Source organism: Tursiops truncatus, chromosome 1 (assembly GCF_011762595.2).
Source record: "Tursiops truncatus isolate mTurTru1 chromosome 1, mTurTru1.mat.Y, whole genome shotgun sequence".
In the NCBI taxonomy this organism is placed as follows: domain Eukaryota; kingdom Metazoa; phylum Chordata; class Mammalia; order Artiodactyla; family Delphinidae; genus Tursiops; species Tursiops truncatus.
Genome location: NC_047034.1, coordinates 103453658 through 103471322, shown reverse-complemented (window position 1 = coordinate 103471322; position 17665 = coordinate 103453658). Strand labels below are relative to the sequence as shown.

General features: G+C 44.4%; 1 protein-coding gene across 22 annotated transcripts in view; it reads right to left on the bottom strand.

The window, feature by feature from the left end:
- Nucleotides 1–17665, bottom strand: part of TGFBR3 (transforming growth factor beta receptor 3) — a 211519-nt gene that overhangs the window by 107119 nt on the left and 86735 nt on the right. For 21 of the 22 annotated variants that reach the window (XR_004528298.2, XR_012334631.1, XR_012334632.1 and 18 more), the window contains one exon: nucleotides 13347–13531. Coding sequence is in view for 19 of the 22 variants with exons in the window: in XM_073811166.1 (XP_073667267.1) it covers nucleotides 13347–13531 (185 nt within the window). In the remaining 3 variants the exon portion in view is untranslated. Of the gene's footprint in view, nucleotides 1–9971; nucleotides 10102–13346; nucleotides 13532–17665 lie in introns of those variants that run through there. The other variant, XM_073811188.1, reaches the window with a different exon arrangement.

The window sequence follows — 17665 nt, the reverse complement described above, 5'->3', positions numbered from 1 at the left end:
ATCTTAACAACCAGGGGTGATAAGGGAAAAAAGGGTGGAATCTTCAACCCATATGAAAGGTAGGAAACAAAAGAAACAGCAACACATGCACTAACAACATACAAAGAGCAATAAAGGGCCAGCAGCAAAGCCTCTAAAGGCCTCTCGGCCCAGCAGAAAGAGTTCACGCTGGGGAACACGCACCCTCTGGTCAGCTGCACCAGATGACAAGCTGGGGGGTGTTCAGAGTAGAAGGCAGGGTAATTGGCCCCCAGAAGTCCTCTGGGGCAGATGACGGAGGCAAAATGCCCACGCATGACTCCACTGGAAATTAAGCTCTTCAGTCGCCTTGGATTTTGGAAGACCCCCAAATCTGAGACTCAGCATGGCAAGCAAAGGAGACATATGTCTCACACCAAGGCCTGCATGTCCGTGTCCAGATGGACCCTGGGCTCCCTTAGACTTCAGCTTTCTCCTTATCTTCAGAAACTACTCTCTCCCAAGGAAGGCCTTGCCTACATGTCTATCTACTTGAGGCTGAGAGGAGTAAGAGAGAAATGTGGAGGAGTAAGAGAGAAATGTGTAAAGTATTGTTTTTAACTTCATTAAGGTTTAAATTTACCAAACACTTCAAGAAAAGTCAAGGTTCTTTAGGAGCTATTCTGAGGTAGGAATCTCATATAACTTCCACCTCACAAAACATCCAACCGTAGACCAGAAAAGACAACAGGAGCATGACTAGAGCTGAGAAGTGCGACACCTCATTTTCCTCTGCCTCTCACTTCTCAGTCCTCTCAGCAGCTGCCATATCTCTTTATTCCTTTCTCCCAAGGCACCTGCATATGCGCTTACATCCCTAGGAGTGAGGCCTTGTGGGGGGCTCACCTCTTAAGATATGAACGCAGCTTCCCTTTAAATCAGTGCATAGGTGCTAGGCACATGAAACCTACAGCCACATCACCAACTCGCTGTGCAAATTCAAAAAGAATCAGATGCGTGTACACCTGTATCAACAAATAAGATTAAACTTTAATGTGCACAGTGTGGTATTTGGGCTCTAGGCAAGAATTAGGCTATTACAGTGATCCTGAATCCTATAGCTTGCTCTCCTTGGTTTATCGTTAGACCCAGTAACACCTAATCTAGTCTCTCTAACTTCAAAAGAAGCCAAATCTTACCTGCAATTTGCCTCTTCCACCAAGGGATGTAAAAATTCTAGATCTAGTCAAAGGACTCTGTAGTTCAGGTGGAAAATGCTGTAAACATAAAGTACTATTGTATATCCAGTGATAAACCGTAATGGAAAAGAATATGAAAAAGAATATATGTATAGGGCTTCCCTGGTGGCGCAGTGGTTAAGAATCTGCCTGCCAGTGCAAGGGACACAGGTTCGAGCCCTGGCCGAGGAAGATCCCACATGCCACGGAGCAACTCAGCTCGCGCTCCACAACTACTAAGCCTGAGCTCTAGAGCCCACAAGCCACAACTACTGAGCCCTCGTGCCACAGCTACTGAAGCCTGCACGCCTAGCGCCTGTGTTCCTCAACAAGAGAAGCCACCGCAATGAGAAGCCCGCGCACTGCAACGAAGAGTAGCCCCCGCTCGCCACAACTAGAGAAAGCCCTCACACAGCAACAAAGACCCAGCACAACCAAAAATTAATTAATTAATTAATTTTTTTAAAATGTATGTATATGTATAAACTGAATCACTTTACTGTACAGTAGAAATTATCACAACATTGTAAGTCAACTATACTTCAATAAAATAAATCTTAAAAAAAATAAATAAATAAAGCACTAGTCCTGGACTAGAACCCAGATAATGCCTGACGATTGTGGGCAAAGAACAGTCCCCAGAAGTCAAAAGTACAGCCATTTCACCTGAGTTTTAGCATTCTAACTCAGGAGTGCCCTCAGAGCAAAATCCCATCAGAATACTAGCAAATGGCACTAAACTAACGAAAGACAATTGATTTCTTTAAAATTAACCTCATTCTTATGAGTTTAAAAGGGCTATCTAGTACCTGGGTGTTGATGTTTTAGTATTTCAGACAAGGCCAAGGAGCTTCAGGGAAAGGGCTATTTCAATTAACCACCCGTCTAGCTGAGGTGCCTGGGCAGCCTGGAAAGGAAAGCACAGAGCACACAACTGCAATGGAAGCCAAAGCAGCAGGTCTTCCAAACAGATTCAGATTCCTGTATCTTTAAGACCAGACCCTCATAAATGGATTGCTTCTGCTGGACACCATGCTTTAAATAAACAGACTCTTCTGGCCGACACACAACTTCCTGTAGGGTTCTGGTGGGTAAAGCTTGAAAAGGCTGCCAAATCCAATGACCAGCAACTTTAGAGCTGACTTAGAAAACAAGCTACAAAGACTTGAGTCCAGAGTAAACAAAGGAAAAAGCCACATTAAACAGGGAACAAATTACTATACAGGCAGGGATATTTTAAGTGCTCACTGAGCAAAAAAACAAAATAAAAAAATCAAGTTATTAAGAATTCAATGATACAGCGTAGAGTAAAATGTCCTCTTTCAATTGGAGGAATCAGTTTAATTAATTCCAGCAACATTAAGAATTGGCCAGGAATCACCGCCTACATCATGAGGACAGATTGTTCTCAATGGCCCAACTTCAAACCAGGCTCAACTCAAATGAGCTACCCAAGGGAGTAGCATGGAGTCAAAAGCCATTTATAGCTTTTACCCATCTGAGGGAAAGGACTAACTAGTGTACTAGCAGAGGACTAAAATCCATAAGAGTAAAGAAAAATGTGGGACTTCCCTGGTGGGCCAGTGGCTAAGACTCCACGCTCCCAATGCAGGGGGCCCGGGTTCAATCCCTGGGCAGGGAACTAGTTTCCACATGCTGCAACTAAGAGTTCACATGGTGCAACTAAAGATCCCGTGTGTGGCAACTAAGACCCGACACAGCCAAATAAATAAATAAATATTTAAAATAAAGAAAACTGTAACAAAAACTCAGAAACGGGCTGACACAGAGATCTGGAGAATATACGGTAAATTGCAGTAGCATGAGATTTAATTAGAAAAAATAAATCAAAGCCATAATACAAAGTGGAGGACACCTGCTCAGCTATAGCAGTCAAGGGGGACTGGGGACAAAACACCAAGTCCACTGATATAATGAAATCAAATAAAAGTACACTGTGGAAAAGGGGAAGAGCTTAAGAAGACTTACAGTGATACTTTAACGTCCTCGGCACTATGCAAAAGCCCAATATCACAATGCAAAAGAGTCCAACTTGGCTCCTGGCCTTAAGAAGTCCACTCACCAGCTGACTGCGCAAGATTAACACAGGTGATTCAGCAGCGAATAATACAGGAAAACATATAATCCCATACTCTGCGGAAGTTCAGACTGGAAGGGGCAGGGAGAGGAATTCAGAGCAACATTTAGAAAAGAGGGAAATGGAGGCGGATAAAGGAATCAGGAAAGGGTGTGCTGAAGAGTTAAGACTTAACGCATGGGCTTCAAACATGGCCAGGATTGAGAGAGTTAAGAAAGAAGTTCAGGTGGAATTAAGAAAAAGCTGTGGGGCAGTAGATTCAGCTGAAAGGTCAGGGGTGAGGCTCAGGAATCTGCACTTAAGCATTTCCAAGGGATTCAGATGCAGGGGGTTCACGTCCCACACACACTTGGGGAAACACTGATCCACAGGATTAAGTCCAAATCCTTACCTGTTCAGCCTTTCCAGCCTCATCTTCCACTCCCAGGCCCCAGCTCGCCCCCATCACTGTTCCCATCACTGCCCCATCCTCTATTCCAGGGGTTGGCAAGCTTTATCTGCAAGTAGCCAGACTAAATATTTTGGGCTTTGTTAGTCTTGTTACCCTACTCAAGTCTTCTACTGTCATGAGGAAGGGGCCACAGACAATACATAAACAAATGGGCATGGCTATGTGCCAATAAAACTTTATTTACACCCCCCCCCAAAAAAACCCTTTATTTACAAAAACAAGCATCAGACTGATGAATGGATAAGCAAGATGTGGTACAGCCATACAACAGAATACTGTTCAGGAATAAAAAGGAATGACATAACTAATACACGCTACAGCATGGATGAATCTCAAATGCATTACGTTAAGTGAGATACCCAGTCATAAAAGTCACCCATATTGTGTGGTTCCATTTATAAAAAATCTCCAGAATTTCAGATCTATAAAGAAAGTAGATTAATGGTTGCCTAGGGCAGGGGTGGGAGCATCGGGACTGGGGAATGACTGCTAATGGGTACCAAGTTTGGGAGTGCTGAAAATGTTCTAAAGTTAGATTGTGGTGGTAGTTGCACAAGTCTATAAAATACACTGAAAACCATTGACTTGTATGCTTTAAACAGGTGAACTTTATGGTATGTAAATTACATACATACAAAAACGGGCAACAGGCAGGATTTGGCCCAAAGGCCATAGTTTGCCACTCCCTGATCTGTACATCAGCCACACCATGTACAAGGAAGAACTTTCCTCCACACATGGTTTTGCTCTTCCCTCTGTGCATGTTGAAGCCTCCCTTCCCTTCTGCCCAGTAACTTCTACTTGACTGTCAAGCCCCTCATCAAATGCTCTCTTCTGGATCCTTCCCTCCCCTGCAGATAGAGTTACCACTCCCTCTGTTGGGCTCCTGCAAACTTCTGTTAATTTTATAACAAATAATGGTCATATTATTTGTCACACTGTATTAAACTTATTCTCCCTCCACCCCCAATAAGTGCTGAAGATATAAAGATGAGTAGGAGTCCAGCAGAGTGTCTACCTAGCATACAGTAGGTTCTCAATGAATAATTCATTGAATAAGTCTGTAAAGGAATGGACAAATGAATCAATTATAGGAGTATTATTTAGAGAAAATCAGTTTTATGAAGTGGTCCACAAGCTGAACCAAAAGAGCCAGTGCCTAACGCTGGAGGCACCAGTCCCAGGATACTGGTTAAGGAGCTGCAGGTAAGTGGAGAGGAGCGTAGAAATTCGGGAAATTCCAGAGGACTGTCAATAAAACTTGGTGACTGACCAAATATAAGGTTTGAGTGAATGGTTCAAAAGTGCCCAGACAGATGGTAGCAGTGCCACTGATGGGACAGGGAAGTTGGACTGGTAAACCAGCATGGGGGTAAGAAAGGTCCTTAGAGTCAATTTTAGACATAAGAAAAGAGCTAGTGTTTGATTGTTTATTGTATGCCAGGCACACATGCCAGCCCTAAGGGGGCCACAGAGACATCTCTCAATCCTCAGTGAACCCCCTAAAAAACTACTATCATCTCCATTTTACAGATGAGGCAACTGGGGCTCAGAGAATTAAGTAACTCCCCCAGAGTCACACGCTTGGGAAGTGACAGGGCTGAAGTCAGCCCTCTATCTGACACCAGGTAGAAGCACACTGATAGCCACTCCTCCACAGCACAGCTCAGGCACCTGGGAGCTTGAGGTAAGACATGAGAGGCAGGGAGATTTGGAGACCCTGGTGAGAGTTTTGGGAGTTGCTGGCATGGAGGTGACAACCCAAATCCTGAGAACAAACAAGCCACCTCAGGGAGAGTAGACAGGGGAAAACAAGGGCCAAGGACTGCACTTCAGTCAAGACCCCTGAGAAGGAAGAAAGACCAGTTGGGAAAGAAACAGAAAAACTAGGCGGTAGAAAGAACTCTGAGATAGGAGTCAGGGTCCCCGGGGTCCAGTCCAGCACTGGCACCGATTCTTGTTTGACGGTGAATAAGTCATCGCTTCACCCCCTGGCTCTACAAGGTGGTTAGGACTAGGTTGTCTTGAGAGCACCTCTCCAGTCCCAGCATCCTATGAGTTGGGTCAAAAGGGCATCTCCAGAGACTAGTTCAGGAGAGCAGAAGTCAGGTTGCAGAGAGGAAAGAAGGGAAAGGCAGGACACACAGACTCACTCCTTCAAGGTGTGGGATAGGCGAGGAAAAGAGAAACAAGATAGTACAGAGAGGCGATCAGCAGGGCCAAGTTCACACATGGCCCCTTCACTGTGGGAGAAAGGAAAAGTAAAATAATTAAACATGTGTCTAATTTTCACAGAAATATTTAGAAAACACAGTGAGGAGTGGGACTCTTGAAAGTAATAAATTCTTCTGCAGAATTTGGGCATTTAAATCAGAGGTATTAGCAAGTAAATTGACATTCTCAAATAAAATGTCAAGGTAGCAAATCAGCAATGGAAACAAGAAAATACAAGCTGGATATCTGGGTACTCTGCAACACAAACTGGGCCTTTGCCCAATCGGCACATCAAGGTCTCAGATTTGCACACCCGCTCCTTACTTTGGTCTGTTGCTTTCTTAAAATACTCTCCAAAAAGTCACATTTTCAAATGTGGAGGGTGCTCCTAGAAAATGTTAGAAACATTTTCTAATGACAGTTTTGGGAAATTATACAGTCTTTTAAAAGTCAAGAGAAGTTACCATGGCAACAACAGTATGGGTCAGGGTTGTAACCCTAACCTCCATAAAGACAAACACCACACTGGTTGGAAAATGCTGCTGCTGGACAAATTTTAGAAGGAGTCAAGGCAGCCTCTCCTCCAGACTGGGGAAGAGGCAATAACGAGAGAGGCTCTTTCAGTGTGTCAGCTCCCAGCCAGCAAAGAACATAACTGGCATTACCTCATGCTAAAATGGCAGAGTCCAGCCAGGCTCAGTCCTCCTGTGGGACAGGGGGCATGCTTTCCCAGGGCAACGTTACTGTGATACATGGCAAAGTTGAAGCCACATGGCTAACCAGCGTATTGGTAGGAACGTTATAACTTCTTCGCTTCCTCTTGTGTCCTAATTTGTTTGCTATATCTCGATGTTTACTATTATTGCTCTGATTTCTGCTTTCACTTCTTTCTAAGATTCCAAGACTGGGTTTTTGGAGAGTTCTCATTTGAAAGTTAGCTGTAGCTTCAGATTGAACATCTTGCCCCAACGTGTTAGAAACCATCAATGACTGGCGTAGCCAGTTCTACCCGGCCTGCATTGCCTTCCGTGGAAACAGCAGCCAGAGGTCTAGCGGCCTGGCTAGCCCCACCCCACGGCCTGACTGCTCCTCTGTCCAGTCCGAGCCTGGCACCTTCATACTGCGCAGCAGGTTGCCATCATTTAACCTGCACGGAGTATCTTCAAGTGAAGTGGCAACTCGTTTTAAATCATGTGACTGTCCTATTCATTTAGGGCCTCCAATCCTATGTAAGAGCCAGGTTCAGTGGCCTTTCAAGTTAATGAAATAATTTCCAGAACAACAGTCAAACGAAGGGGGGAAGGGAGGAGGAGGGGAGAGAGGGAAAGAGGAAGGGAGAGAGGAGAGAAGAAAGGGAGAGGGAGAGGGAAGAGGAGAGAGAGAAGGAAAAAGGGAAAGAGAGAGAAAGAGAGATGAATGCCTTTAGAGAAACGTGACCCTCGTTGTGGGTGTAACTTTCTCATAAATCTGCTGTAGGTCTGTGACAAAACGGCCAGTTCAAAGATAACCTTACCTGTCAGCCTGGGGTGATTTCCAAAACAACTTCCATTTAAACAAACACCAGACAGTGTTTACACATGGAAGGTGTTTGTTTAGTAACTGAATTTCATCAGTGTATAGTGTCCGTGTGTGAGGAGTTTACTGTGACGCTTGCTTACTAGCACACACTGCACACAAGATCTCTGAAATATAAATAGCCTTGAGTTTGTTTGAGGTTTTTTCCCCAGCATATACACAGGACTAGCACTGGAAAGTCATTCATGAATAACAGCAGAGGGGACAATGTCCCGGATAAGAGAAGGAAGGTAACTAGCGTGCTAGTGTTCATTTGGTATTCCTGCTCTCGTGTGTATGCTCTCCAAAAAACAAGTCTTGAAATTTTTTATCAGTCCTTTTAGTTGTGATGGGTAAAGGTAAGACACACACCCATTCCCCCTACCCCTGCACTGTTCCATTATATTTTTAATAACTGAGGGGAAGGGGAACAAAAAGAGAGAAGTTGTCAACTTACTAATATTGTGGAAACGGGAAAGACGACAGATAGATAGATAGGTAAGTAGGTAGGTAGTAGGGCTCTCCAAAATGTTTAATCCCTGAACTGCAAGATTCCTCAAAGTAAGCAAAAAAGATGTCAGGGGCTTCCCTGGTGGCGCAGTGGTTGAGAGTCCGCCTGCCGATGCAGGGGACATGGGTTCGTGCCCCAGTCCAGGAAGAACCCACATGCCGCAGAGTGGCTGGGCCCGTGGGCCATGGCCACTAAGCCTGCGCGTCTGGAGCCTGTGCTCCGCAACGGGAGAGGCCGCAACAGTGAGAGGCCCACGTACCGCAAAAAAAAAAAGATGTCAAATCAGATGGCAAAGTCCACACACTGAAGGTCCTGCGTTTCACGCATAGCAGGAAGAGTCCCTTAATGTGTTTGTTCTCCCTTGTCACACAATTCAAGCAAGTTTGGTTACAAGTCATGGATTACTAGCAGAAGACAGGTGAGTTACTTTTTGTGGAGGCAGCTGAAAGCTTTATTTGGGGTGGCGGTGGGGGGAGGAAAATGACCAACTGTGAAAAACAGATGGGAGGTGACATTTAGTGTAGGATTAACAACCACATAGAGTGCAAGGGCTCCTGAGCTGAGTCCTGCATTTTATAATTACTGACACTTGACGTGATAATCTTCTAAGTCAGAAAGGAACAAAGAGACAATGCCACACAAAAAAACACCCTCACTACTGCCCCAAAGCCACAAGGAAGGGAACGAAAAGGAACTCTGAGCATCAGAAAGAGCTATCACGAGCCTATGCAGGAAACCCAAACCTTCGGTGAGAGATCTGCTGCCTCGTGGAACAGGTTGAGCCAAGTGAGACAGGGTGGCAGGTTTCATAGCTGGGAGCAAGGTCAGAGCTAAAGGTGAAAGGGAAGTGGACTGACGTGTGGGAAAACCTTGGACTGTAGAGTCACACACGGGCTCAGAGGTGGGCTGCGTGCCCCAGGGTCTGCCGTGAAACCTCCCTAGGCCTCCCTCCCTTTCCAGCCGACAGTGAGGATGGGCGGCGACGGCACAGGTGCCGGGCAGGTGGCTAGCCCACAGCTGGCACTTCACCACCACTGTGGTCACTGTTACTGTTATTTGGGGCCTACGGGAGCTGTTAAGAGGCAAGCAGAACCGTTAGCATTAGGCTGTGTTTTCTTCCTTCTCTTTCTCCCAACTGTGGTCTCTCCCGCCCTCAAACAGAACCAGGGAAGGAACAATTGTACGCCACAGTCCTCAGGGAAGGCACCAAGGGAGAGTAACTTGGAGTCACATGTGTGATTAACCGCATATCCCACGTGGCCCTGCCTGCCAAGAAGCCTGCCAAATTTCAAACCCAGTCGTACCCACCACAGAACGCATATGGCTAGCAAACTGCACTTCTCTTTTGTCCTCATTTTGCTTTTCTGCTTACATTCTTGGTATGTCTATTGTTGTAAGCCCATCCCAAATCCCTTTTTGGAATGAAGCAGAGAATAAGTAAATACATACAAGAATGGACGGTTCTGAGCTTTCTGAAGAGTGAGGATAAAGTTATTAAACCTGGCCCCTTTCCCATGACCATGGATCCTCCCAGATCCTCACTCCACCCCTACAGCCAGTCGCTGGCTTGGCACGCCCATTAACAGTCGCTTCTTCAATGTCAAAACAAATACATAAATTTAAACGTCCATAGCTGTTATACACATACGTACTGCTAACTAAGGGCTTTTCATAATAAGCGAGCAGTTAGATAGACGGGAAATAGAAAAGAAGCATCGCCCGGAAAAAGCAGGTCACAATAAAAATTAGAGGATCGGAAACAAAATTGTTGCCATTCCAGCAACTAATGAACGTATGTTACTATAAACAAGCCTCTGGTGGTGCTACAGCCCTTCTCAGGAATCAGGAAACACCCAGAGGGACTGAACTCAGGGGTAGGGGCAGGGGATGGAGCGGTAGTCAGAACAGAGTAGGGGCAGGAAGTGAGGGAGGGGCGGGACATTTTACCTTGAAGTTAAAGGGCACAGGCAGCTGGTTTTCATAGGGTGAAGCCGATGACATCTCCCCACTTACTCTAAAAGACAAAGTTGGTCTCTCAGGGCTGTTTACCCTCTTCTGCCCTCCTCTGTCGCCAAAGAGTCTTTTTCCAGTTTCCGGTTCACTTCCAGGACTGTTGTTTCCAAAACCAATGATTACACATGAGAGGTGTGGTCTCAGATGAAAAATACAACTACAGGTCTGTGCTGTCCTGATGAGAACCCAGCAGGGAAGCCAATGGCAAAACCATGCTTTGCCACAGGGGGCTTTGTATACATTATTGTATCAAGTATGTTTCTGATACAAATTCTCTGCTGGCCTATAAAATTGTTTGTCTAATTAAGTATAACTGTTTCCCCAAATCTTGTCAACCTGCTGAGGTTATGACTTCCAGGTGTAGGCTCTGTCACCTCCGCCACACAGGAAAGGCAGCAGCCTCTCCTCAGCTGAGGAAGCTTCAGGCGCCCGGGAGGTAGGAATTTAGTAAAATGTTAGAGAAGGGATGATTTATAACAGATCTTAATGCTAATCCTGTACCAAAACAAGCCGGTCGGGGCGGGGAGTGGGGATAGGGTTGATTTAGTAATTCCCTCACATTTAAGGAGGACATCATGAAAAACAACAACTTCGGTCATAAGAGTCAAAGTAATTATGGCTTGGAGCCAGTAGGGCATTCTTTTCTAATGTATAAGCAACAACATTTATCATTTCATCTTGAAAAATATTTGCCCTTAATATTTCGTAGAGACATGCACAAAGGCTGCCTCTGGTCCTCCCACTATTACCTCCAGAACGGACTGGCTGTGATTTTTAGCACAGACCATATCTAATAGCATATCTATAAAAATCAAGTTATCCATTGAGAATATCAGAAAGAGTTGAATGGGTTTAGGTTGGAAGAGGAAGCAATCCTAGTTTTAAAAAAAAAAAAGTGGATATAGTTAAGGTAAATTTTATGGGTAATTAATATACCGACAGGTTGCATTCATTTTTTAACAGCTTTACTGAGATAAAATCCACATGCCATAAAATTCACCCATTAAAAGTACAACTCAATGGGTTTTGGTTAGTCACATGTATTGACATTTATCAATGGTATTTACTAGATTCATATTCAATTGTGGAACCATCATTACAATTTAATTTTAGAACATTTCTGTCCCCCCAAAAGAAACACTGTACTCATAAAGTCAGCCCCCACGTCTCTCTTTTGCTCTTCAGCCCTAAACAACCACCAGTTTACTTTCTATCTCTATAAATTTGTCTACTCCGGACAGCACGTGGATTCTGTGCCTGACTTCTTTCACTCAGTGTAACGTCTTCAAGGTTCATCCACGTTGCAGCACGTATCAGTATTTCATTCCTTTTTATTGCTGAATAACATTCCATTGTATGGATATATGTACCACATTTCATTTATCCATTCATCAGCTGATGGGCATTCAGGTTGTTCCCACTTTTTAGCTATTATGAATAATGCTGCTGTGAACAATCGTGGACAAGTTTTTATGTGGACGTATGTTTTCCTTTCTCTTGCGTATACACTTAGGTGTGGAACTGCTGGGTCATACAGTTCGAATGATTTTAAAAAGCTGTTGGCATGGCTGCAGTCCTGTATCTCCAGAGTCACATGTGAAGAACATGAGAGATACTTAATTGTTCAGGTTTTTAAACAAGATTTAGAGACTATCCCCCGTAGGCCCACTTTCTTTACCTCTTCACTGAACGTACGACGTCCCTTGACGCCAGCTAATTTTCCGTATCTTCAGTAGAGCCATGTCTATTTTGATCTAACATAGTCAATATAAGTGTGGGAGAGCTCTGCTGTCATTCCTTGAGGTATTCTTCTTTTGCTTCAGTAGTCTTATGTGAATCTATTTTCAGAATCAACAATAGTACCGCACAATTTAGCACGCAGAATTTCTGCCGCTTCTGTAATCGCTCGGACTTGCTTTTCTTTCTTGCTTCTTCTGAGAGAGCATATATAAAATGAGTAATTATTGCCGCTAAAGAATTGCTGGAGTCAGCAAGGCTTCATAGGAACTGCACTTCCTCCTCCCTTCCTTTCCCTCCCACCCAAATTCTCCCCCATAAGTTAAGAATTAAAGACGCATTACTGGGATAAAGAAATCCAACCTGAAATATGTGTTGCAGCAACAATGGCAAGCAACCAAGAGTATTAATGATAATTTCCAATGTAGCTGGAAAGGTTAGATGATTTGTCTTTGAAATGAGCCAACTCTGCACACTTTCACAAGATTAAAATCAGTTTGCTTTTCCTTCTGCACACCTCACCTCTCCTATTCCTACCCACCCCCCCACCCCCAAAAAGAAGAGTGGTTGAGGCACATAAACAAACAGTTCCGGAAATTAACTTTCCTGACCAGAAGAAAGCTCGAAGATAAATTCTGCTCTATATTAGTTTTTCTACACTTCACTGTGATCATGGTTTATTGTGGTTTCTCTCTTCCTGAAGAGCTAATAACTGAGTGATAACATTTCTGACACAGAAGCTTAGAAACAGAAAGAATGACAACTGTGTGTTATCTTAAAAGAAGCAGGGGGACCATTATCCACAACCCAGGTCATTTCTGAGCCACAAGAAAGAGGAGACCATTTCTCTCTTATGGTAATGACCTTGGGCAAGTGAGTTAACATTGTGCCTGTCACCTGTAAATTGAGGGTAGTAATAGGACTTCATGGAATAAGTGTACGAGTGCTTCAAACAGGGCTGAGGATAGAGGAAATACTGAGTCACTATGAGCTTGGGTCATCATCACCACCACCAAGACCACCACAGTCTTCAAGAAGCTGCCTGGATAACATAAGGAGCTACCCACCCCCAGTGCTTTCATGCACATACAAGGTACTGCCATCCTTATTCCAGAGTGTTTCTGTTTCCTCTGACTCATCCTGCAGGAGCAATAGGTCCACAAGACAAAACAAAGAAAGATGAAAGACAGGGCACAGGAGAAGTTGAGGAAGACATTTTACAATAACAGAGAAATGGCACCTTATTTTGTTTTTTCACAACCATGTTTTAAAAATGAAATTCTTAAGAACATTCTTTCCACTATGAGGCAGGGAGGGGGACCAGGAAAGTTGAAAAGCTGAAAAATCTCTCTAGAGCGAAGTCTTAGAGTTGCCCAGTCCAGAGAGCAATCCTTCTGGATTAAATGAAATCCTTCTCTGTCTCTTGAGTGTACTTTGTGTCCTCCTCCCCACTTACGTTCATACATGAGCATCCTCGTTAAACCCAGAAAGGAAGAAAAGGACTCTTCATCCAGGAAAATGTCTTTACAAATTCCTAGGGGCAGTGGGTAGAAAGCTGGCACCTGCGCCTACCTCTCTCTGTGGCTGGCCGGGCCCCTGGTCGGCAGTGCGGAGGTTCAGGACGTGCACCTCCTGGGGCAGCCCCACCGTCCCCCTGCTGGCACATCCCGACAAGACGGTGAAGCTCTCCATCAAGGCCTGGACCGGATGGGAGGCATTGACAGGCGACAGTTCACACTGGGCGCTGGGCTCTGGACCTGCAGAGGGAATCACAAACATGAACCCCTCAGAATCCGCAATTAATTGTGCCATGATTAAATTAATTGTTCTGAATATACAAGTCACTGCCAACCCACCAGAGGCGCCTTTCCAGGTAAGTTGTTTCCAGAACTAAATGGCAAAAAAGCTAGTCTATTCTTGTAAAATCCCAATCTCTTAAACTCCTTTTGGATACTTTTGATGTGTATTTGATTAAATTCCCTTTTAGACACACAAGCCACGAATGTATTCCTCTGGATGGAGGAAAGTTCCCATTTGACATGTGTTCAATTCTTCCTTCCCCTCTTAGAAGAAAAGCAGAGATAAATAGAATAAGTTGTGGAAAGCACCAATGATATTACGCATAAATATTAGACACCTAAAATTGCACCCAAAAAGGTATAAGATGCAGATTCTACCTTTCTAAGTGCTTCCCCTTCTTAGGGAAAGCAAAACAATCTTAAGAACATACAAAAGCAAGATGCAATGAGCAGAGGCAACTGGGGCCAGAGCTGTACAGCAAAGTTTGAGAGAGGTCAGAAAGATCCTCCCAAGAGAGGTAGGATACGAGCAGAGCCTCAGACAGAAAAAGTAGAACCCTGGGCATGCCTGGCTCCTACTTCCTCATTCTCCCTTCCTCTAAGCAATCAGAACTCAAATCTGAAATCCATCCTTTCCTCCCCGTCTCTACTTCCTGCAGCACTCACTGTCTCCATCCCTAGACAACTGCAGATCTTCCTGAAAGGAGACTCTGGTCTCAAGCTCTCCGAGCTTCCTTCCATACAGACGAGGTTCACCTAACCCAGCGTGGTCCTCAACTGAATGGTTATTCCAGATTCAAAGACCTGCCCCGCCCAGCCCTGCAGTTATGTCCCGTCCCTTGAGAACTGCTGGTCTGTGCTCCTTCACCTGGCACACGAAGGCCTTTCTTGATCTAGCCCCTTCTTAGCTCTCCAGCCTAAGCCCTCCGCCTCCAGGAACCCCACGTGGCTTAAATGTCTCGAAACATACCATGATGTTTCTCACTCTATGTCTTTATTCAAGCTTGTTTCCTTTTCCCAAATTCCTCGTCCACTCTACTTCCACCCCCAAAACAAACATCCCAAGCTGAGGAAGGGGCACTTCCTCTGTGCTCCCATAATTCCTCTGCTTGTCTCGGCTGTTTCATTTTCTACACTGTAACCACCAGTGTATATGTCCGTCTTTGCCAGTCCAGTGGGACCTCCCTGACAGCTGTGGGTTACTCTCTTTGTATCCTCAGCACCCATCACACTGCCTCACGTGTAGGAAATGCCCAAAACATATTTATTAAACGAATCATTGAGCTTAAAGAAAACACTGCCCCCTCTCTGATCAGTGATTAGGGCCCCATTCTGGGGACTTGGATTTGGCTATATGCAGCCAATAAGGGGAAACAGATTGCTACAGTGGTGTGACATACATTAGCTGAACTGATAGGGAAGGACATCCAGAAATCAAAGGGACTCAGCAATACTTAAACCTCACATACCTCTGTAAGCTTGGTGTTGTCCTCAATTAGCTGAGGAGACTGGGACTTGGAACATACAGCATCCTAAACCCCGACCTTCCAAATGGAACCCGATAAAAGACCTGAATGCACTCCAAGTAGTTCTTCCTGACTTCTACATAATAAAAATACCCTCCGGGATTAGCCCCAGTCTAAAATGCAAATACAGTTCAAACCAGACAATCCTGTATCCCCACTTGCTGTGCTATATGCAGATACCCCACCTGGTGTGCAAGTCTATTTCAGAACTCATGGAAATTATCTAGGTTGATAACAGTTATCAACTGTTATCTGAAATGAAGTATGTACCTTCTCAAATAATCACTGCCACCCTCCGTATTGCTCTCCTGCACCCGGCTGCTTTCTGAGAAACAGAGGTGGTAAAGGAAGATGTCACAGCAGCAAAGTCAGGAGGTACTGGACGCAGGATTCCCTGAACTCCCCAAGCACAGCAAACAGGATGAGCAGGTGCCCCCACCCACTCCTCCTGCCCGCACCAGTCACAGTGAGATATCTCACAGCCCAGAGCTCCAGAAGAAGTCTCCTACTCCTGCACTGGGCGCTGGGCTCTGGACCTGCAGAGGGAATTGACCCTGGCGACTTGCTGTGGCTATTGCTACCAACACTGGGAAACCCTTCTGAATTGGTTTCACAGCCTCCTGCCATGAATTTCCCATTATCACAAATTAAGCACAAATAAAAATACTTTACAGTTCCATTTTTGTATGTATGTACAAAGCTCTGACTGGACTATAGTTCCACCTAAAACACGTCTGCAAAAGGCTTGCAATCTGCTTGACTTGCCCTCCTCCTTACATACCACCATCACCCATTAGGGTCTTAAGTCACCACACTGCTCATCTCCACACTGGGCGAGAGCAAAACTCACTGGCAACAAACCAGAGGATAAGGTCTTACCCAAAGGTGGAGGGAATCAGAGAGGGGATGCCCCCAGCACTGAAAATGGGCACTCTTTGCCTTAAGAGTGTCTGTTCTCTGTCCTACCAGAGTCTAAGACGGGGCAGACCCCCACTTTATGGGCTGCAGCTCCAGCCACGTGTTATACAAGTCAGACCAAGGTTGAAAAAAAAAGAGAAAGCAATGTACAAGGCTTACTCTGATCAAGTGACGGAAGAGCTGCACTTTACAGAGACCCACTGGGGTCAATGTTTAAATATGCTCGGTACAGAGTGTCCCTGACCATCAGACACACTAGAGTAGTGCTGGCTGTTGAGGTGCCTTGATGAATTTTTTTGTCCTCCAAGTTTAAAAAAGAAAAAAGTTCAACATATGATTAATACATCCTGAAGCCAAAAAGCCCCAGAAAGGAAGGAAAGAAGGAAGGAACCAAGGGAGGGAGGGAGGAAGGAAGTGGGGGGGGGGGGGGGGGGGGGGGAGAGAGAAAGAAAGAAAGGAGAAAAGAAAGAAAGAAAGGAAAGAAAGAAAGAAAGAGAGAAAGAAAGAAAATGGAAAGAAGGGAGGAAGGGAGGGAGGGGAAGGGAAGGAAAGGAAGGAAAGGAAAAGGAAAAAAACAGGAACTATCTACCCCATCCTCCAAGGGTATATAAGACATGGTGCCTTCAACAGTTCAACACACAATGTCAGTCTGGTCTAGTAAGTAAGTAAAGAAAGTAAGCAAGTAAGTAATAAGTAAGTAAGTAAATAAATAGCTCCCATTAAGTGCTCACTAGAGGCTGGGCAGTGCTACATGCTATACATCCTTTCAATACCACCATAAGGAGGTCGTATTATCCTCATTGTAAAGAACAGGAAAGTGAGTTCAATGAACGTAAGTAACCCTTCTAAGCGTGCCCCAGTCGCTCAAGGCCTCAGACTCAGACCTGCCTCCAGGACTAGTATCTCTGTAAAGTGAAAGTTTTCATTAAAAAATGTTGGGCCCAGAACAAAATAATGCCATTTGCAGCAACATGGATGGACCTAGAGATTGTCATACTGAGTGAAGTAAGTCAGACAGAGAAAGACAAATATCATATCACTTATATCACTTATATATGGAATCTAAAAAAAAAAAAAAGGCACAAATGAACTTATTTACAAAACAGAAATAAAGTCACAGATGTAGAAAACAAAATTATGGTTACCAGGGAGAAGGGGGGGATAAATTGGGAAATTGGGATTGACATATACATACTATGATATATAAAATAGATAACTAATAAGGACCTACTATAAAGCACAGAGAACTCTACTCAATATTCTGTAATGACGTATATGGGAAAATAATCTAAAGAAGAGTGGATATATGTATATGTATATGAATAAACGATTCGCTTTGCTGTACGGCAGAAACTAACACAACACTGTAAAGCAACTATACTCCAAAAAAAAAAAAAAAAAAATGTTAGGCCCAGATGGGCTCACTGGTGAATTCCACTGAACATTTCAGGAAGAAATTATACCAATTCTCTACAATCTCTTTCAGAAGATAACAGCGGAACAATACTTCCTAACTCATTCTAACTCATTACCCTAATACCAGAGCTAGACATTGCAAGAAAACTACAGACCAATATCTCTTGCGAACATAGGTGCAAAAATTCTCAACAAAATATTAGCAAATCGAATCCAACAATGTATACAAGGA